Genomic DNA, 23,122 nt, shown 5'->3' on the forward strand with positions numbered 1-23,122 from the left:
CGCTACAAAGTTATGGCAGTAGCTTCACTGATGGTTATTATCAGCACATAACAAACTTTTCTTGTTGGTGCCGGCAGTGATGAGACTAGTAGGCATATAGCTACCAGTCAGGATAAATATTAAATATTTTATAATCTCATCAAATACTTTGAGAAATGTCCCGTCCTGCAGACAGAAACAAATCAAAATATTATGTAATGTCAATGTTATGTAGCCTAGCCTACAGTAAATGTGGATCAGTTTGTAGAGACTCAAAGCTGTAGCCTAATTGCTGATTCACAAAGTATGTCTACTACTAAAAAGGGCTACTTCAATCTGTAAATGAGATTCCAGTTATTGATTGTTAATAGGCCTTTATTTTTCACTTCGTCATTATTGGTTATGGAGTGAATTATTGATTGCCACTTGTATCACTTTAAAATTACCCTTGATTTGTAACACAATAAAGTAAAGGAGTCTGAATACTTCCTAAAGCTACTGTGCTCTTAGATGACTCCATCTATTTAATATATTTTATACACGTCTCCGGTCATGAATGTGCTTATTTGTTCTAACAAATCGTCTGAGCAATGTTGTGCCTTTTACAGTAGGCCTATTTGCATGGGAGACGGGATGTCATTAGGCCTACAAGTGTTTTCCTCTGTGGTAGATACCGGACACATATCTGTAGCCTATATGCCTTCTATATAACAGGACCGCAAGTGTGCATTGGAACGTCACCCACACCCGAAAAGGCAAGGAGGCAGAAGAAAAAGAAGAGTGGGAAAAAAAATAGATTTTGGCCACTAGGCGTCCTGCTGAGTTGAAATTGTTGGTGACGGAGCTGTAGGCAAAGTAGAGGAAGAGACGGCAGATACCGCACCTTCGACCAAGGTAAGCGAACAAAGACCAACTGTAAAAATGCAGAATAAAGGAACTATGGGAGACAATGTTGAACGTTTTCTTTGGTGAATGATCCTTTGAAGTGAATTGGAAACGTACCCTCTCGTGTGATGGTCTATCTCAAAACAAACGACTCAGGCTATTTTAGCAGATAAGTAGCTAACGTCTACTAGCTAACTTTCCCTTAGCTGTTCGCTTTGGTTAACTTCAAATAGTCAAGCTAGTGAAAATGGAAGTCAAGGTTTTCCAGGAAACGTTTTCAAAGTAAAATTCTGAACCATGAAAGGGGGATGAAACTGAATCTCTTACTCATGCGAGTTTTATTTTGAAGAAATTATCTGGTGTTGTCCATACTACTTCTGCCTGACTTGACACAGCTGGGAACTTTAATTGCTAACTAGCTTGCTAACTAATGTTAGCAGGTTAAGGCATTTGTTTATGAGGCTTTAGGTCAACGTAAACTACGCCAGCTTAAAATTATATACTATACAATAGTTACTGTTAGGTTAAAGTATGTTTAGTGTTGATTGAAATTACTCTTAAATCGTTCCCTCTTTGTGTAGTTTATGTCACGTATGGCTTCGTTGAAAACAAAACTAACAACTTTGGCTACGTGTTGTTGACATTGGCTGGGTCAGTGTTGTTTTGGCAAGAGCTGGACGGGACTAGCTAAACTTTAACACTCGTTTTTAGTAAGTTGCCTCTTTCTGTATCTTAGTGTGTATTGTTTGTTTTGGAGGGCGATATGTCGTTTAAGCTATGTAAAAAAAGCCACGTTACAACTAATGCGCAATACACATACACATGTAAAGCAAGTGTTGGACAGTTTTCTTTCATTTCGTTTAAATATGACCCTTTATCTGTCCACTTGTTTCATAATGTTCTTCTCTTTGTTTGGTTTTCTTTACTTGTTTGGAATAAATAAATTTCCAATTCCAATCAGTATCAGATTTGTATCGGTTGTAATGTTTTGGTCCTACCAGGGCAACCTTTTGAGGTCTAGTGCTATTTCAAGACTGTCAGCCAAGGCACTTTGTGGTGGACTGTTGCATATCATACCGTACTCGTATATTAAACATGTTATCACAAACAATTAATTAATGCAAAAAAAGGCTTAAATGTTATATAGAAGAGAATTGTACTTTTAAGTAAAATGTATTTAAAATTGTGTCGTTTGGGCCTGAATTTTTTTACCACCAAGACTTTTGAATATGGTTCATTCTAAGTTAGGTTGAGTAATATTGTCGTTGTGAGTCTACCTTCTTGTGTTGTTAATTAAATGTATCCATGGGGGTTGTTGTCATGCTTATGTTGTTCAGCTACCCTTTTTAAATCTGCATTAAGTCCAGAAACAAATTGGAGCTCAGCTGGCCTGTTAACCCCCTCTGTCCACCATCAGCTCTTGCACATATCAGATTTCCTCATCATTTCTTCATAACTGACTCAAATGGTATCAACAATGCTCTGTTCAGGCAGAAGAGCCATAAAGCTTTCCTTCCTCTTTTTTTCTGAGCCAACAGTCAGCTCCTTTCATTTTTAGAGTTCTGCTCATTGTTTTAACATATGACCTTAGCATAACAACAGGGTGTGCACAGGGGGATGTAGCATTGTACTGTGCGTGCTCTCAGTTCACTTTCATCGTCTTTGTGTCTTTCCAGGTAAAGCATGGCAATGACTGGTCCAAGCTCATGCTCCTCTATGAGTAACCACACCAAGGAGCGGGTCACCATGGCCAAGGTGACCCTAGAGAACTTCTACAGTAACCTTATAGCCCAGCATGAGGAGAGAGAGATGAGGTAATATCCGCTGCTGTTTTGAGTGGCTGATGTTGTTTTATATCCATGATGTTGTTATTCCTCCAGACTACACACACACACACACACACACAAATAAAAAAAATATATTTTCAAAAGTTTATGGTTACGTTCCGAATCGCATACTCTTTCTTTTTTCTATTCTACATACTGCATCTGACGATAAAAATATGCAGTAGGCATACTATTGGGACATACTTTACTCTCTTATTTCATCATAACATTGTGCCTTGATCTTGCCTCTTGCTTTTATATCCGTCGCATCCCCGTTTGTTTTCATATGGAGGCTTCGTCGATGTGACGTCACTTCACGTGCGCACTGGATTGTGGGTCAGAATCGCCCAAATAGGATGCAGTTTTAAACACTTAACAATCTTGGCCGCATGAAGTAGGACATCCGGGTACTTCTAACCATCCTAAATCTGGCCACAAGAATCGGGACATCCTGAATCAGGGCTCTAGACTGCGACCAAATGCTCGCATTTTGCGACCAATTTTGGAGACAGTGCCTCTTTCAGAATAGCATAGGCTATAATGCAAATTAGTTGATAATGTCACCTAGCTCCTACTAGTTACTTTTGGGCCAATAACTAGGCTATTTTCCTGGAGTCAGCAGAGATAGAGTAGGACAAATCAGAGGGCTTGGATGTAGAGGTGGTTGTGGTGAAAATGGGCACAAAAAAAATCCTTTTCCTAAAGGAATGTCTGAAGAATTTCACATGGTGATGCAAAATCGAAAACACAATGTACTGTATCATCTGTTGTCAGTGTGGTCCAAAACATGCTGGCAATACAATATCAATAGGCCTAATATAGTTAAAATTGGGAAACATTTTAATAGATGCGTTGCAGGTCTATTTAATGTTTGCCCCTAAATTTTCTGCTTGCGCCCCTAAAAATTCTGAGTTAGGGGCGCCAGTGCTCCTAGTAAAATAGGTTAGTCTGGAGCCCTGTAAATCTTTTTTCTACATACTATATAGTAGAAAGTATGCGATTCGGAACGCAACCTGTGTTTCATCAGGGATGTAGCTTATTTCAGAATTAAGTTGACGCAAGGTCACTTCCTGTTGTGATAAGTTACATCACACAGTATTTTATCCGTCCTAATTGGTTTAGCACATAGACCTTTTTTATAGGATTTAATGCAGATGTCATACCTGAACAATATGAGGAACATTTTATTTTCAAAATCATCAGTGGTAATTCTTTCTACTATTTCAGTCCCCCTCCTCTGTAACACAGGCTTTGTGTTATACATTAGTACAATAGTAATAGTCAAAGTGTCTTTTCAGGCAGCAGAAGCTGGAGAAAGTGATGGATCAGGAGGGCCTGGCTGATGAAGAGGTGAGACGAACACACATCTGCACTGTTTATCATGCATGCTTTGTTGCGGTATGGGATAATTTGCTCACAGTGTTAGTTGTATTCGTTTGGATCTGCTCTAAAGTGATTGACTTATTTTGAGTGAACAGTGGCATTTATAATGATGTTCCTCACAAGGGTCTGAGAATGTGTCACTCTCACAAGTGCCTGCAAATTTACTATCAGATAAATGTAGTTGAAGGAATAGTTATGACTCATGATTGATAGGGTCAAAGGAACTGTATGAGTGTGAATATTAATTGTTGCTCTAGAAATATATAGTTATGAATGATGTGAAGTAGCGAGTGTGCATCAAAATGAATGGCGTCTATAAAAGGTGTTTGTGTATTCTGCAGAAACGTATGCGACGCTCTCAGCATGCGAGGAAAGAGACAGAGTTTCTGCGTCTGAAACGCACTCGGCTGGGTCTGGAGGACTTTGAGTCCCTCAAGGTTATCGGCCGAGGAGCTTTTGGAGAGGTAAAAACCCTTTGCATGTTTTGTGGAATTAGTTTTCTATACACCTAACATCTAGGTTCACAGACACTTTTGACCATCACAAAATTCTCGTAATTTTTACTCAGACATGCTTTACACCCAAAATGCTTTGACGCTTGCAAGTAACTGGTTTGGTACTTGTGGTGTTGGTGAACACCCCAATGTATCACAAGTCTGTAGACACAATCATTTCATCAGTGATTGATTAGACAGTCATTTAATATGAGAGCAGAGAGAAACAGTTCTGCTTCTGTCTGCTCCTCTAATCACCTTGATGTGGAAATCCACCATCTATCATTTGAAAAGGAACATGCACATTTTTCTTACTAGATTAATGAGACTAGTGTGTTTTTCTGCACCATTACACAGTGTTATTGTCCCAGTTGATCAAGCCTCTGTCAGGTTAGTAATAACATTGTTGTGTTTCCCTCCAGGTTCGTCTGGTGCAGAAGAAAGACACGGGTCACGTCTATGCCATGAAGATTCTCCGCAAAGCTGACATGCTGGAGAAAGAGCAGGTGAGGCTGTGAAATGCACACACACACACACTGAGCTGCTTCTGCCGGTGCATCCGTTGGACACTTTTGAACCCAGCGTTTGTCTGTTTGTTAGGTTGGACATATCCGTGCTGAGCGGGACATCCTAGTCGAGGCAGATAGCCTGTGGGTGGTGAAAATGTTCTACAGCTTCCAGGACAAGATGAACCTCTACCTCATCATGGAGTTCCTGCCTGGAGGTATGACACTCTCTAACCCAACACAATATCCATTGAAAGAATCATTAATATCAGGCAAATGAGATGGATGACGGATTAGAAAACAATGGCTTTGAAACATAATTGTCTGTTGAATGAATGAACGCGCAGACGTCATGACGCTTCCACCGCTACTAGTGAACATCGCTGGTTTACTCAAAATATGCCGACTGACGCGTAAAAGGTAATATTCCCGTAGCTGCTGCAGATGTAAACAACTTATTTGGATTATTGTCTTGACCGGAATATGGGACCTTAATCAGAATGCTGTGTATGAAGACATGGACACATCACTGTGTCTCTCTTGCTCTTTTTATAAAAGTAGTCAAGAAGTTTTCCCTAATTTAAAGGTCAATGAATAACCTTCCCCTCATCCTAATATCAGGTAGTAATGCCTTTTTTGTTTTATTTTATCAATGAAGATGTACAGAAGCAGAAGCGGCCACACTGTCTTGTTTGACCAATCACCACTGAACCGCTGCAGGGTGTATTAGAAATGCCTTCTGTCTACAACATGATGTGTGACCTGTGTGTCCTCTGCTGTCTGTGCTGCAGGAGACATGATGACCCTGCTGATGAAGAAGGACACTCTGACAGAAGAGGCCACTCAGTTCTACATAGCAGAGACGGTGCTGGCCATCGACTCCATCCACCAGCTGGGCTTCATTCACAGAGACATCAAACCAGACAACCTGCTGCTGGACTCCAGGGTCAGTCCGGGTTAACCGCCTTCCCCAAGCATGACTCTGTCCATATGCATTTGTATTAAACTTAGACAAGGAAAGATGAATGAACTACTGAGAGAGAGTAGGGAAGGATACTTAGAAGAAAACAGTGAGGTCTCTGTCAACAAGATGAGATCTAATCTGGAAAAAAAACCTCCCCTGTGACTCGTATGCTGCACATGAGCTGAGCACAGCGCCAGTCTGCAGAATTTAGCATCAAAGAACTTCACTGTACTTTACTTAATGTGCTATACTTTAATTAGCTCTTAACGATGATTCATCATAATGTGGACAGCTGGAGGCTGATGACATTGGAGTCTTAGCTTCCTGCACTTTTTACTGTAAAATAAGGTCCTCGTATTGCTTAAAGATAAGTGGCTATAATGGTGTGTTTTGTGTTTCCAGGGTCATGTGAAGCTGTCTGACTTTGGTCTGTGCACGGGGCTGAAGAGGGCTCACCGCACAGAGTTCTACAAGAACCTGAACCACAGCCTGCCCAGTGACCTCAGTAAACAAAGTTAGTTAACCTTTTTCAACTATTTCAAGCACTTCATGTCTCATTTTATTTCACGTTCATAACTTAAGAGTTTTAACATGTTGGGGGCGCCTTTAGCTCAGTTGGTAAGGCGTCCCCCTCCCGGGCCGGGCCCAGCAGCAGACCCGGGTTCGATTCCCACCCGCGGTCGTTCTCTGCATGTCACTCCCCTCTCTGCCCCATTTCACCTCTGTCTCTCTGCACTATCAAATAAAGCATAAAAATGCCCAAAAAATATCTTAAAAAAAAAAAAAAAAAAAAAAAAGAGTTTTAACATGTTTTTGTGGCTAAGCTAAAGCAGGAATGATTCCATAAGATATTCGCCCATGTGAAATATGAATCTGTTGAATGCATCAGTTGGTCAAAGCTTGCTTTCAATACTTTGCTCTTGTCTCAGCAGCCTTTCAGAACATGAACTCCAAGAGGAAAGCAGAGACCTGGAAGAGGAACAGGAGGCAGCTGGTAGGTCTGAAGACAAATCTGGAGATTAATGTTGGGTCAAATGAATGCATACCACACAATTACTACACCTTTTTAATTCTCACTAGAAGCTTGAATAGAAGTAATGCTATATCAGATAGTTCCTGACTTGAATTGGACTGCATTTCAATGAAGCAAAGTTCTCGTATGGCTGATTGTAGTTGAAGTAAAAAATAAAAAGGAAAAAAAAAGATTCCTGTTGATAAACTGATTATCTCTCAAAGTAAGGTTACAATAAAGGTTTTGTAATCGGTACCATAGCTTATCATGTTGTCAGTGATACTGACAGATTCAAGCCCAATGTCATTTAATCAGAATCTTTTTAAATCCCTTGTCAAATCCATTTTGTTTTAGCTTTAATCTATTATGGCCTATTGTGTTTTAAAGTATTGCTCCACATTCATAAAGTTAATCTCCACCCTAGCTGATGTAAATGTTCCTAACTCACATTCTAGTCCTGACTGTCATCTCACATCAAACAGCCTCTTAACTTTCTTTCTGTCGTTCCCCCCTCTCCTCCTCCCTGTCAGGCTTTCTCCACAGTGGGAACCCCAGACTACATCGCTCCAGAGGTCTTCATGCAGAACGGATACAACAAGCTCTGTGATTGGTGGAGCCTTGGTGTCATCATGTATGAGATGCTGATAGGTAAAGACTCAAGAGAACCTGATGGAAGTTGACATTATGAACCTTCGGGGCCAGTCCAGACGTAGTGAAAATGACGGGCCTGTCTTTATGCTGTGTGCAGGTTACCCTCCGTTCTGCTCCGAGACGCCTCAGGAGACGTACAGGAAAGTGATGAACTGGAGAGAGACGCTCACCTTTCCCCCAGAAGTGCCTATATCAGAGAAGGCCAAAGACCTCATCCTCAGGTAAGAACACACTCCTCTGTCACTGTCACCCAATCACTTGAACCACAGTGATTGATAAAACCAGATACCAGTGATTGACCTCTATTGCCCTTTAGCATTGGATCCATTGTTGTGGTTTGAACATGTCAAGAGTTACCTAATGGTTCTTAACTACTTTTGTCTTGAGTGGTTGAATGTGCATGATATTAAGTCAACGTGTGTTGTGATCAGGTTCTGCTGTGAGGAGGAGCACAGGATCGGTGCCGTCAACGTGGAGGAGATCAAGTCCAATCCGTTCTTTGAGGGGGTGGACTACGACCATATCAGGTGGGGACCGTTACCACAATGTCTCAGATTATTCATATTGAACCGTCTGTGTACAGTGTCTTATTTTGCTCCAAGCTTTGACCCGAATATATCTGTAACGGTGTCCTTAAGTTTGTCAATTTCCAAATGTGTGTGTTCACAGAATAACCACACTAGCCCCTTTTACACAGAGATTGCGGCATATTGACGGAACAACATCACTCCAATATGCCGGCTTTGCTTGCTTCTGTGTTATTTACACAGAACCAAGCAACGCCGGCCTGCTGGCGTTGCTTGGTTCAGTAGCCCCTTTTACACAGCGCTCCAGAATGAAAGAGGTGCTTGTAAACAGCGTCAGGTGTGACGTAAACATTTAGCGCCGCGCCGGTCAGCTGCTTTACAACAACAATACTGGCCGGTGAATTGAGAGCAGAAGTGCTGGAGCTTGCAGTAAGAGGGCCGTATTTTACTGTCCCCACGATGTGCCAGTTGATCTCGCTACGCGCTGAGTCCAACATCTCTGGGACTGTTAACCAAACTGACAAAAATCACTCCGCTGCTCACTGCTTCACCTCTGTCTGTCTGTCTGTGTGTGTGTGTTTGTGTGACAGGTTGGTTGTGAGCGAGTCTCTTTGTGAGACAGACATAAACATAGACATAAACATATCCTACACACAGTGTGTGAAGTCACGTTACTGTAGGCAGAAATAAAGTGTGGATATACGCTCAGACTTAGGATAATAATAGCGGCGGCGGAATCCAGTCAAGACGATGTGAGTACGTTTGGCCGCATATTAAGACAGTAACTTGAGGCTGCAGCCCGCAATGTAAACGTTCCGCAGTAATTTTCTCCATGAATTGTGTTATTTATGTTGGGGGATAATGCTTTGTTAGCTAGATGGAACTCTTGTTAAACATATTGGCCGATTAGAATTATTATTTGTAGAGTGTGCGAGTCTTGAGTTGTGTTAGCAAAACAGTAGCTCTGTGGCTAACAGCTGAGCCCGAGCCTTCAGTCAGCTGAAGCAGACAGTCTAGCGGGGCGAGCAGACTATTCCACCGTTCCTTGGTCGTTCCTATTTACTGGCGTAACTACGTTTTAGTTACATAAGAACCTAGAGCAAGAGCCCTCCGCTGCGCGTCGGGCTCCTGCTTCAGCTTGTCGGACTTTATTTCTAGCAAGTGACCCGTTCGCTATACTTTATCCCTTACTTAGCCTAGCTTTCCCATTGTACAACTTCTCCTGGGCAGAAATAGACTCATACACTCTGCAAAATGAAGCGCGGGGGTTTGGATTGAGCAACGGACCTTATGATCAGCTAGATTATACGCCGTTCCTTTTATTTGGTGATTTTTACGGGACATCAGGCCGCCGTGGTTAATGTTAAACACACGTCCTTCAACTGCTAACATGGTCGCATGTTTAGAACGTAGACTATGGAACGTCAAACGCCCCCCAGTTCCGCATCAACAAGCTGGAGCATTTAAACAGAGAGGCGGAACTGATCGTGTCGGGAATCTTACTACCCCCCGAGGTAGTAAAATTCCCGGAACGATCACTCGCACCTTTCTTCCCTCGTTCCGCAACTGTCGCATTTATACAGAAAGGCCGGCATATTCCCGGCTTTCACTGGCTGTGTAAAAGGGGCTACTGACTATTTAGTGACTTTGACTTCTCAAAATGCAACAAAATGTATAAAAAAAATACAATTGATCATAGTGTGTGGAAAAAGTGCCCTTAATTCCCAACCAGCTCCAGTGTAACTGCTCATTATGGCGGATTCATTCATTGAAGAAGTGGACCTGTGCAAGTCTTTCCTCTAACCCCATTGATCTGTCCTCCAGAGAGAGGCCTGCTGCCATCCCCATAGAGATCAAGAGCATCGACGACACCTCAAACTTTGATGAGTTCCCTGATTCGGATATCCTCACACCCACAACAGGTAGGCTGTCTGTTTCTGTGTAAACCATTTCAGATTGTGTGCCTCTGTTGTTATATCTAAAAAAAAAATGATTTCAAAACGGATTGATTCTTCTGCTTCTCCAGTGGCTCCGGTGTCCAACCAGACGGAGGCCGACCTGAAGAACAAGGACTGGGTCTTCATCAACTACACCTACAAGCGCTTTGAAGGCCTGACCGCCCGAGGAGCCATACCGTCCTACATGAAGTCAGGGAAGAGATGAACCACCTCGGGGTCAGGCTTTGAACCACAGTGGGGGAAAAATAAAAACCCTGAATGAGTCGTCCAAACCCCCTGCTGTCTGAGGAACGTCAGCCCAAGAAGGAGAACTCTTTGTCTGTTCTCCTAAAGTGATGAGGGTTCTTCTCCTCACACTGGGACTCTGCAAATAATAAAGGGGGTTCAATTTTTTTTGTCCGTTTGCTTTCCACCATAGGAACTGCTGCCTTTTTGTTTTTGTTTTTTTCACGGGTACCACTTTCTCTTTGACGCTTCCGAAGGGTACCTTTCTACTTCCTGCTCACACGTGAAGACTGAAACTGGGATTTTAAAGTGTTTGTGATTCTCTACAGCGGGGGACGCCTTCACTCCCGATACCAGCATCATTTATTTACATTCCCTCTCTATAGAAACCAGCACCAGACCTTTAGACCTATCAAGGGCTCTTCTCCTTCCTTCAAAACCCAGGACATCCACTCCATTTTACCCTTTTCTTTTTTCTTTTTTTTTTAATGTTGATTTCTCAACTCAAACATTGCATTAAGTCGCCACTCGAAGCGAATCAGGTGCTCTTCAGGGATTCTGTCCAAATGTTTCTCGTGGTTTCCTACAAAAGCGCTCACTCACTACGAGGCTTCTCTAAAGTGCTGCTGGCTTCCTTAAGGTGACCTAACCAAAGACTGTGAGCTGAATGATGTCTTCTGCTTGATCTCTCTGTCAACATCACTTCTTTGTAACTTTAGAATTGTAGTTTTCTAGATTGATATCTGCGAGATTTTGCTTGTTGAAAAGCATGAGTATACGAGAATGGTGCGTTTTGTTACATTTTCACGACGACACATACCTTTTAGCACCTTATATGATGTTTGATCCAAGTACAGTCAGGCCTGCACAGTCACCATTGTAACTCGGTGTCATCACTGAGATCATCACGAAACAATATGTCTTCCCCGATCACACTTAAACTGTAGCCTTAGCAAATGTCGACAGTTGTGTGACCCCCCCCTCCCCCTCCACCTATTTAAGAATATGCAGGATGGATGTATGACTGTAGTGCTGATATGTACTGCTCAAACTAGCTAGCTTTCAGTATCGCTGTTCTGCTTTAGGTCGGGCTGATAGGCTTGTTGTAATGCAGCAGGAAACCAGAAGCTTATGTAGAAAATGCATTCAAAAGACATTGGACTGGTTGGGTTGAGTTCTGTTCCTTTTATTATATTTTGATGTGTAATTGCTGGTGGTTAAGATGATATGATGTCCGCTGGAGGGAAGATTATAGCATTGCTTTTGTCAGTGTGAGTGCGTGTGTGCGTGTGTGTGTGTTATTATTTTTTTTTAAGAAACACTCAACATCTTAAATAGTAACAGCATAATGCAATGTCCTTCAAACAAGTTACTTTTTACATTAAGAAACATATTTCCTAACAATTTCCGGTGAACACAATATCCAAAATGCTGTCATTTTAAAATGAATGTAAAGGAAGTTTTATGGAGTCATGGAGAAATGTTTTTTTTTTTTTTGCCACAATAATTCCAAAATGCTGTTTGTGTGAATGTAGCCTGGACCATACAATTTAGTTTTTCTTTTTCTGTTGTCCTGGAACATGCAATTTTTTTTATGGAAGCCCATTTCTCCCAAAATGAATTAAGAAGTGTAACACTTTTACAAAAGACTGACAGACATCTGAAGTCAAAATTATGAGAAATTTAAATATTTAAAAGATTTCAAAATGTGGCTTTTATCAAAAATTCTTAGTGGCTCAAGGTTTTTACTGAGATTTAAGAAGTTTGACTCACTTGGATACAAAGTTCCAAATTGGATTTTCATAATCTGGACTTGAATTTGGATCGTCAAACTTGTTTTCTTGTATGCCCTAGTAAAATTCACTGTTTTTCTTGTAACATAAGTTGGCTGGTCAAAGTTATTGACATACTTCATGGGTTTTAGCAAATATATGTATATATTTGTATATTATGAGATTTTAAGAACTTAATGTCATTCCTAACATTTCATCTTATATATATATATATATATATATATATATATATATATATATATATATATATATATATATATATATATATATATAATAGAAATATATATATATATATATATATTTCTATTATATATATATATATATATATATATATATATATATATATATTTCTATTATATATATATATATATATATATATATATATTTCTATTATATATATATATATATATATATATATATTTCTATTATATATATATATATATATATATATATATATATATATATATATATATATATATATATATATATATATATATATATATATATATATATATATATATATATATAATAGAAATATATATATATATATATATATATATATATATATATAATAGAAATATATATATATATATATATATATATATATATATATATAATAGAAATATATATAATAGAAATATATATATATATATATATATATATATATAATAGAAATATATATATATATATATATATATATATATAATAGAAATATATATATATATATATATATATATATATATATATATATATATATATATATATATATATATATATATATATATATATATATATATATATATATATATATATATATATATATATATATATATATATATTTCTATTATATATATATATATATATATATATATATATATATATTTCTATTATATATATATATATATATATATATATATATATATATTTCTATTATATATATATATATATATATATATATATATATATATTTCTATTATATATATATATATATATATATATATATATATATATATATAATAGAAATATATATATATAATAGAAATATATATATATATATATATATAATATATATATATATATATATATAATATATATATATATATATATATATATATATAATAGAATAACAATCCTTGCAGGAATGGGCTTCCATACATAACAGTTGGGTCTGACGGCTTTTCTTTTTGTCTGTAATATAACACTCAGTGTATTCAGGTAGTGTTTAGATGAAGCTCAGCACATGTAACACGTTTTAGAAAAGCACCCGGTGGAGCTGCTTTCTATGGCAGGACTCCCTATTTTAAACAAACTGTCTTTGCTTTCACCAAGCAGCGGATGAGTCGGCTTAAAGCAATAGAGCACATGGAATGACTTGTATTATTGATGATGATGCCACTTTGAGTGTATGTGTGTGTGTGTTTGAGAGAGATCATGCTCAGTAAAAAGAATGCGATGTTGGATTGCTTGAGGATCTGTATGTTTTCTCCGAGTGAGTTTCAGATGTGCGTGTCAGCTCTGCTCGTGTCACTGAGAGTCAGGGCCAGTGGGAGGGGTTTGGGGAAAGGTGGGTGTACATTATTTATACCACTGTTCTCTCTGTAGTGTGTGGCTGTTTGTTTTCTGCTATTTGACAATGAATTACTCTGCACTCAACTGTGTTGTGTCCTTCTTCACAAGTGCCTGGGTACCTCTTTTAGGATTTTAACTTGGATTTGGGTCACAAAAGCTTTGTGACAAACTTCATCTCAGATTGGTTCAAATATGGATTTATCATGCACGAAAAGAAACAACTAGTTCAAACCCACACTTTCATAACAACTACTTTTAAGTCACTCATAGTAGTGCTGTCCAATAGTCGGCATTGGATATAACAGACTTTATGAGAGCAAGTTTTGGTTTTAAAAACACTCTGGCTTGTGATCATAAAGATTAAAATGGGTTACTTTTTAATACATTATTGCAATAATATCAGTGTCGGGCTCTTCTCTAAGCATTAGCTGTTCACGTTAATAACTAAGAAACCATTGAACATTTTTGAGTAGCAAAGGTTTAATTGTCTTAACAGTGGAGTGAGACTAGCTCAATCTCTACACAATTGCATGAATAAAAACACAAATGGTACTCACTGAGCATCATCTATTCCTCAGTCACATAACGACAGAAACATCATCCAACAAGAACACATGTATGTATGGCTTTTGACCCGTCCTCTGGGGACACATTTATACGCAACACAAACAAGATGGATTTAAAAAAAAAGTATACTACTGTGTACATCTCCATACCTACCGACCATATTTCATTTTCGATGCTTTTCTTATATTCATATTTTGATTTGATATATTTTTTCCCCCACATCTATATATGATTTTCAGCGTTAATTATTTGCTTTAAACTTTTTTTTAAATGTGTTTCTCTCAGCAAAACCAGGCGCACAAATGATTTCCATAAACAGACACAGCCTGCAGACGCAGTGTTACTTAATGGTAAATGGAGGACATTAATGACACATCAATGGTTTGATCACAAAAGTAAAACAAGAAGTAAACAACAAACTGTACCTCAGCAGGAAGTGACGGAGCAGGGACCAAGGTATGAGAAGACGTCAGGTGCCTCATTTCCATATGCAAACTTTTTTTTCCACTGAGAACTTAACTCCTTAATCACATGCATGCCTCATGCATGATGTGTCTTTCTACCATTCTAGGCGGTCTCTTATTTCCATATATTTCTATAATGATATGAAAGTCAGGTCACAAGATGGAATGTAATGTAGAAGTGTAATCCAACCCAGTGAACATCAACCCTGCATTACTACTTATCATTTTTGCACACTACTGCAGTCAAAGCTATTAGCTTCCAGCTATAATAACACATCTCAACTACCCTTAGACTTTGCAAGGACATTAATGGACATATAATGCTACCTGGATTAGCTTGGCAAAAAAAAAGCACCCACATGTTTCTCAAAGTGTTTGGCTGTCACGTACAGACTGTTTGTAAACTGGTTGGTTTTTAAGTTAAACTCAACGTCTCTCCACACAGAGACTAATGACAGTCGTTTGGTTCCTGTACACTACAGGAACCAATGAACCTTATTAGAAGCTGTTGCTATGGAGAAGAAGCCATGCAGTCAAAGTCGTAAATGGTATTTACGACCATTGGTCACTGCAGTCAAAAACAAGCATACTGCACCAGGGTTGCAGCAATCCAACGAGTATTGAAGAGAAGAACACCTCCATCCTCCCCCCCCCCACTCTGAACACTGCGTCTCTGCTGCTGCTACATGTTGAAGAGGGGAGAGGGAAGTGATGGAGGCCATGTCTTTGCAGAATGTTTGTGATCAAGAGGAAAAGTATCCAAAGGGGATTCTTATGATGATGTTGATGATGTCAGTCCTCTATGGCGGGCAGGGAGGTCACAGGCACCCGGCGGAAAAAGAAGCTGGATCCTCTGAAGAGGTGACCCTGACAGACAGAAGGGGGGGATGACACATACTCATTACAACTGACTGGTTCTGATGTTTGTCAATATAGCTCCTTATGAACCACTGCCTGTCCTAACTGTGTGTGTGAAAAAAAATGAATACACAGCCTAGGCCATGTATACGGGAATGTAAAGAAAGGGGCCAGAATCACCGACTACCACCTTTAAATTACTTGACTGGTTGATTAACTGATACTACAGAGATTGTCCTAATGACAGATCTTCATTAAGACCACCTTCTGTAGTTAGTCAGTAGGAACACAGCTATGAGACTAAGCTTAAGGTTGAACACACTCAGTGCGTTTACATGCAGACTCATAATCGGGTAACTAAACGAATAAGACTTCAACAGGACTTTTAAACTGCATGTAAACACCTTTATCCAATCTACTTCGCACACAAATCGGCACAATAACGGACAAGAGATCGGATAAGAACACCTAGATAACTCGTTCATTGTCGGCATTCTCTCTGCATGTATACAGAGATCGGATATCGCATATCGGACTTCTCGTTCTGTGCTTGTGTGCCTGCGCGTTATAGGATACACCATGGGTTATTGCCGGAAGGGAACCGGACGTGGCTCTAAAACCACTTGTTGAAAGCATGGTTGAAAGGGCTACAGCGCCACCTAGCATAGTGGAGACAGCCATGCATCGGACATTTATCCGATTCCTGAAAGGCCATGTATACTCAGACAAGTAACACAGTCCGTTCGAGTGTCTAGTTCGATATATGTCTTAATCCAATCTAGTTGTGCCATGGAAACGCACTGACTGTCTGCACTTTATACCTTGTGGCTCAGCTGCTTCCAGCACTGCATCCACGACATGAAGATGGGAGAGTGAGGGGGAAGACCTGCAGCCAAACTGGATAGCACACAAAAAAGAAAAGTACAACCAGCGTCTTATGTGAATGTTATTTTCCCACCACGTGAAGGTCTAAATGTTGCTCCATCATTTATCGGTGAACCAAACAAATGTTTATACTCACCCGCAGTTGTTGACCACCATGAGATCAGCCACCAGCATGAAGGGATAGGTCAGGACGCTCACTGCAATCTGGACAAACACTCACACCTTTAGTAACAAATACTGCAGAGGCAGGAGAGGAACATTTCAAATAGACGGTGTGAGCGATGAACTTACTCCCATCACAAACTTGGTGTAGCTTCTTATTGCTGAGGCCTGACTGAACTGCAACAGAAACATGTGAGGAAGCAAAATGAAAACCAATTTAGTTTAATTGCACGAGAGCAAAATGAATTTCCCTACAGGTACTACCTGATTGCACTAAAGCTTTGTCTAGTTTGTCCAACTTCTAAAAATAGACCAGGTTGAGATGACCTCACCGTCCAGATCGACTGTGTTGTCCTTTGTGCCAGTAATTGCAAGGTGGCACACCTTGCAATTACTGAGTTGGAGGGAGGATCACACAAATACTTGGGCGAGACATGTTAACAAAGGGCGGATTCAATATTTTTGCTGTATTTGCTGATGTGTTGTAGGAACGTTGTAGGAAAATAAATGCATTCATCAGGGGCATGTGTATGTTAAACTTTGAATTACTGTTGGAAAGTAAAATTGATCAATTAGGCATTTTATTAATGAACACAGTATTTGATTACTGGAACACAAAGCGACAGTGGACTGGGAGGTTTACTTTGTGTTCATCAAAATTGAATTTGGACTTGTCCGTCAGTGAAGTGTACAAACACAACAGGTTACCAACTAAACTTTGCTTTCTTTTCACATTTGAATGTACAGTGTGTAATATCAGAGTATTAGTGGCATCTAGTGGTAAGATTCTAGATTGCAACAACAAGAAGCTAGTTACTAAAGATGGCCTCTAGTAATTGTTCTTCGTCTTTCAACCAACAGGTGCATTTCCGGCGGACACCCACTATCTATTAAAATGCATAAGGCTGTCTGTTCATTGCTACTTTGAAAGATGGCTGTGCAAGATGGAGGCGCGCCCTGCTCCTTTGTAGAAATAAAAGGCTCATTCTAATAACAAAAACAGGGTTTTCAAGCGATGATACACTAATTAAAACCTACTTATATAATGCTCAATTTCTACCAAGTGTGTTCTGAAAAAAATGCCAATACATTCTACACACTGTACCTTTAAGTGCATGTATGGCTGCTTTCACCTGAGCCCCAAATAAAATAAATCTCTCACTCAGAGCAGGAGACAGAATTATTATTGTGGAAATGGAAATTGTACCGAATTATATCAAGACGACAGGAAGTGGTCCAAAATGGGGATTGACTTACACTTTCGTCTACAGCGTAGGTGTTGATGAAGTGAGCCAGGAGGTTACAGCACCACAGGAAGAGGACCTCTCCCATCACATGGGGTAAGAGCCCACTGCAGACACACAGGCACAGGTCACACATCTAGGTTAGCATGTGTAGTAGTGGTGAGAAGTCTACTGATGGAACAGTCAAATTACAACTCACACGTAGAATCCAGCGACGCCTTCCTCCTTAAATATCTTGACCATACAACTGAACATCCCCCTGCAAACGCAATACAAACTCTGTTAACAAAGTCTTACATTTTTCTGGTTTCTTTATTTATTTTTTTAAGATATTTTTTTGGCATTTTTATGCTTTATTGATAGTGTAGAGACAGAGTTGAAATGGGGCAGAGAGGGGAGTGACATGCAGAGAATGACCGCGGGCTGGAATCGAACCCTGCTGGCCGAGGCCCATGGGGGGGGACGCCCTACCAACTGAGCTAAGGGCGCCCCCTCATTTTTCTGGTTTCTATCCAAGTAAGGAATTGATTTAAACCTGAATGATACCCTTTTAATATCTCATTATAATGGCCATATTCAGTGCCAGACTAATGGATTGACTTTAGAGGCCTGATATTGATATGCAAGTGAAGAGAAAATCTATCAACAATCTATTGTGCAAGATTTTTTTTAAACACACGGATGGGACAAAAATGTTGTACTATATAGAGCTTTACACCTTCCGGTCACACACACCACAGCCTTAAATCTTAACGACTATAAATAAATCACTAAGGATCTTTAATTTTTTATAACTTTAACCTTTAACTTGAATTGGTCACGATTATGTAGAGACATTGTTCAATATATCTGCAGCTTTGTACAAAGTCTTACCCGTACTTGACCTCTCTGCCGACAAACTGGGCCATACACCGCACTGACATCACTGAAACAGGAGAAACAAACAGGTGAACAGCTATATTCACTTAGCCTCAGTGTGGCACTTGTAGTACCAGCTTGATACTGTAGGCTGGACGGATAGTGTATTGGTTTATATAATGTGAGGATTCCTTCAATTTGTCACAGGCTTTTTTCATCTGATAGACCAAATGGTTATATTATAAAAGTAACATCACAACCGATTGAAAATTCTAAAAAAAAAAAAAAAAAAAAAAATCAGGTTTTGGTTGTAACACTGCATTGGCAGCTTTTTAGAAAACAGGCACTTTCTAAATACACTTCATGGAGAGTACACATTTGACAGCCTTAATGAGGACATACCATGAAAAGGATGGGTGGCTATTCTGGACAGGCACTGGATGAGCATCTCTTGTGAAGTCTGAGAAGAAGAGACAACCTGGCATCATTTATGTGTTTAAGTGAAGCACATGAAAAGGACTGTTCTGTTCAGAGAATGAGTAATGGCCAGACATGTTTTTTCATATTCTCATGCTCTCATGATGAACTGTGAAACCTACTTCAAAAGGTTCATTTTATAATGGAACATTAAAAATACTTTTCCCACTGATGTCACTTTCGTTAGAATCTCAAGAGAAAAAAGATATATTGTTAAAAGGTTTTCACTTGAAGAAATTGTAAAATAAACAAGAAAAAAGTAACATGGAATTCCATGTTTGCGTCATGGAGCTCTTTTAACTACATCATCTGGCTGTGTATTATTCTTTTGATTAAATGGCACCTGACAAGAGCATAAGCGCCACCTACAGTTTATCCCAATGAACCAGCTCCAACAATATTCTGGTAACATAAGTAGAATATGAAGACACACATCTTTCTGAAAACAGGGTAAAACCTTGCGCTACATTTGAATAGAAATCTTGCGTTTCCATGGTATTGAGAAGCAGCTGACCTCTCACCTCTTGGACCACTTTACTGAGTGAAGTCTGAGCCTCGCTGCCTTTGGGTAGAAGCTCCACCTGCTGAATAGTAAAGAACTACAATTACTTTGGCTCACCTTTCAGTGCTTTAAAGGTGCACTATGTAACTTTGGGTGTGTCAGGGAAGTGAACAAGGTACAGTATATTCTCATAACTGAATAAACAAACTTTCCTCACAGGAAAATTGGATCCACTGGAACTCTGTTTGAAGTTGGAAAGCTTCCTGAAAAGTTACTGTTTCACTGTTTTTTTACAGGAGCAGGGCCCACAGTTTGGTTTACAAACATGTTCTAAAACACATTTGTTTTGATTTATGATGATACAATTATTCAATACTAAGAATTACACAGAGAAAATATATCTTGTCAAACTAACTGCAGGCTCTGCAAATGTAAACAAATCCCCATCCCTTGAAACGGCATAGTGCACCTTTAAGCAAACCTGGCTCAAAACAGCTAGGCTAAACTGTTCTGGAGCTGCAACGATTACGAATCGATTATTAATCGATTATTAAAATAATCACCAACTATTTTGATAATCGATTAATGGTTTCAAGTCATTTTTTAATAAAAAAATTCCGAATTCTCTGATTTCAGCTTCTCATATGTGAATATTTTCTGGTTTCTTTAATCCTATTATGACAGTAAACTGAAATATCTTTGTGTTTTTGACATAAAAATACATTTGAGGAAGTCAACATGGGCTTTGGAAAATTGATCAACATTTTCTGACATTTTACGGGCCAAAACACGAATCGATTAATAATCGATTAATCGAGAAAATGATCGACAGATTAATCGATTATCAAAATAATCGTTAGTTGCAGCCCTAAACTGTTCCTTCGCTCACTTAGAATGGAATGGGAGAAATAAGCAGCGTAGAGTTCTTAATAATCCATTCAAGTCTACAACATGTTAGTGGACATTTCTTTAAGCCCTTGCCTACCTGTTTAACTTTGGTCCTGACCACGGTGGAGATGGCACTGGACACGATGCGAGGTGTGAGGCCGCGGAAGAGTCCCATCCTTCCATCCACCTGCACAATGTGATGCACTGCAGAAAACAAATACACTGCTCTTAACTTAATTTCCTCAGGGCCGGGTCACAGCCAAAGGGTTGATGACTCACACACCTCACTCACCGTAGGAGAAGAAGCCAGGCAGGTACAAGACACGTCGTCCAAACATGGTCGTGCCCACGGTCGGGGGAAGAGGTTCATGACCCACCTGGAAGACAACAGTCAGTGGCTGAGTTGATAAAACAGCCTCTCTGATATTGACAACTATTTTAATGATTAAAAACACCATGTTTACATACATTAAGGCTTCAATATACGTTAGTGAAATGGTCGTACATTTGATCAGCACTACCACTTTATACACGTTATTGTGTGTAACTATTGTCTTAACTTGCACTGTTCTGTCCTGCACTGATTTTTTCGTTGTTGCACTATTTCTTGTCTTGTCTATTATTGTTTACTTTTTTCCTTGTATTTTTTTTGCACCTTGGTTCTTAAGAAACTTAATTTTGTTCGCTGTAAACTCTGTTTATGGGAAATGACAATAAAGTTGAAGTTGAGTTGAATTCTAAAAGGCCAGTCCAGCCCTGTTCAAAACTCATGATAGAAGACATCTGGTGGAAATGGGGCTCTAGAGGTGGTCCAACACAGCGAGCAAAGTTTAAGAAATGTTGGGTTGCTTGTCCTTTTCTGAGGACGTTGTGGGACAGATATAATGTAGTCTGATGATCTAGGCTTAATAAACAATAGTGATTCAGCTATTCAACAGTGTATGTGATACCAGGATTGACTTCTTAAATGCCAGAGTATGCATCAGCCACAACTGGACATGCACACACTCTGTATCACAGGCAATAAGGAGTCACTTATTTATCGTAGCAGTAAAGATGTGTTTAAAATGGTATTTTCCAACAGGACAGAGGGGTCCTCTTCTTTTGATGTCAAAGGAACTAGCTTTCCCTGCATTCACCTCACCTCATCCCTCTCAATACATTTGATCACATTTTAAAGTAGTACAACATATAAAACTATGATTAAATATGTCCTGATGTGTTTGAATTTATGCTCATTATGTGAATTCTCAGTTCCCGCAGCTCAACACAAACAGTGACTTGGTCAAGACTGAGAAAAGTCACATATCTGAATGTGAATAGTACAGTCTTGTCTGAGACACACATCTGACTGACATGATGAATTAGGCAGGACCAAGCGACTATATAACAGAGGGCAGAACTCATTCTATTTGCCCTCACAGCTACATCACTGGACTCCCTCACCGAGACGCGCTGCTTTGCCACACACAGCATCATCTGTAAACCGGAAGAACAGCCCACTCCTGTGGTAGCTCCTCTGCCTAGTTGTAAAGACCTATTTTTAAAACAGTCTATGATAAATACCCTCCCGCCTCTGGTCACTAAACGGAATGAGTCCATGTGGGGCGTGAGGGGACATTTGGAGGACTCCCCAAAAACAAACACAACACCTGCGCTTTCCTAGCTGCTGTGAGCTAGCTGCCCGCTACCTGTATTAGCAACTTGACGTAGAGCAGCGGGTGCGTGATGGCCGTCACTCCCGCTCCCAGCAGAAACACGGCGGTGTCCACGTCCAGTCGGGCCGCTGCAGCATCCCGCTCCCCGCCGTCTACCTGACCGGACAGGTGTTCAGTCGATTCCATCTTCTGTCACCGTGAAGGAGGCAGACAGTTCATCCCCAGTCTGTGTGTCAAACTACTGGTCTACTACACACTACTTCCGCTTTGAACTTTCAAAGTAATTCTCTCTGATTCAGAGGTGATAGAGGCAGGAATTTAAACTGTGATGCAGAGCGAGAGAACTGGAGGTTTCTGAACATATTCTGGCTAAAAATAGCAGCAAGTTATCTGATCTGTCACATGACCGCGGAACCACACGCGCGGAGTCAAGCTGGTGTCAATACTGTAAACACGCTCGTGTAAACAGATTTTACAATTCCAAGCTGACAAGATATTACTGTTATAGGAATATACAGTAGGCTATAAGGCAAGAGATGCAAACACAGAACAGACATTAATAAATAGTTATCAACCATTGTAAATTATAATAGGCTATACCATATGTTGTCACAAATGTCACTTTTCATATGCTAAAACTGTTGGAATTATTTTTGACAAAATAAATGCAAAATCAATAATTAATGGGGATTAAACAACACGTATTGAACTCCCAACATTACACTTTGGGTGTTGGGCAATTAAGGTGCTCTATTGCCACTATAATAGGCCTAAGTAAAGCATGATA

At 39.5% G+C, this 23,122-nt stretch overlaps 2 protein-coding genes across 4 annotated transcripts; one reads left to right on the forward strand and one right to left on the reverse strand.

Moving 5' to 3' along the window:
* Window positions 1-824: 824 nt before the first annotated feature.
* On the forward strand, window positions 825-12,428 carry LOC307253686 (serine/threonine-protein kinase 38). 2 transcript variants are annotated; one of them, XM_080031817.1, is made up of 14 exons: window positions 825-873; window positions 2,541-2,678; window positions 3,989-4,040; window positions 4,415-4,537; window positions 4,990-5,073; window positions 5,168-5,291; window positions 5,865-6,019; window positions 6,440-6,551; window positions 6,967-7,031; window positions 7,580-7,697; window positions 7,798-7,921; window positions 8,132-8,227; window positions 10,052-10,149; window positions 10,254-12,428. In XM_080031817.1, the coding sequence occupies exons 2-14, from the start codon at window positions 2,548-2,550 to the stop codon at window positions 10,388-10,390; spliced, it is 1,419 nt and encodes a 472-aa protein (XP_079887943.1). In that variant the 5' UTR covers window positions 825-873; window positions 2,541-2,547; the 3' UTR covers window positions 10,391-12,428. The 2 variants fall into 2 exon arrangements, with proteins under 2 accessions (XP_079887943.1, XP_079887944.1); XM_080031818.1 differs by having other exon boundaries at window positions 6,970-7,031.
* A 1,828-nt stretch (window positions 12,429-14,256) lies between these two features.
* Window positions 14,257-22,554, reverse strand: LOC307252694 (mitochondrial carrier homolog 1-like). 2 transcript variants are annotated; one of them, XM_080030436.1, is made up of 12 exons: window positions 22,369-22,554; window positions 20,970-21,054; window positions 20,775-20,881; window positions 19,809-19,871; window positions 19,213-19,270; window positions 18,826-18,877; window positions 18,152-18,211; window positions 17,966-18,059; window positions 16,838-16,885; window positions 16,683-16,750; window positions 16,483-16,547; window positions 14,257-15,670 (listed from the first exon to the last, which is right to left on the reverse strand). In XM_080030436.1, exons 1-12 carry the CDS (start codon window positions 22,519-22,521, stop codon window positions 15,576-15,578), a joined length of 948 nt encoding a protein of 315 aa, XP_079886562.1. In that variant the 5' UTR covers window positions 22,522-22,554; the 3' UTR covers window positions 14,257-15,575. The 2 variants fall into 2 exon arrangements, with proteins under 2 accessions (XP_079886562.1, XP_079886563.1); XM_080030437.1 differs by having other exon boundaries at window positions 16,483-16,558.
* Window positions 22,555-23,122: the final 568 nt, after the last annotated feature.

Source organism: Ammodytes marinus (assembly GCF_949987685.1).
Source record: "Ammodytes marinus genome assembly, chromosome: 7".
Classification (NCBI taxonomy): Eukaryota; Metazoa; Chordata; class Actinopteri; order Uranoscopiformes; family Ammodytidae; genus Ammodytes; species Ammodytes marinus.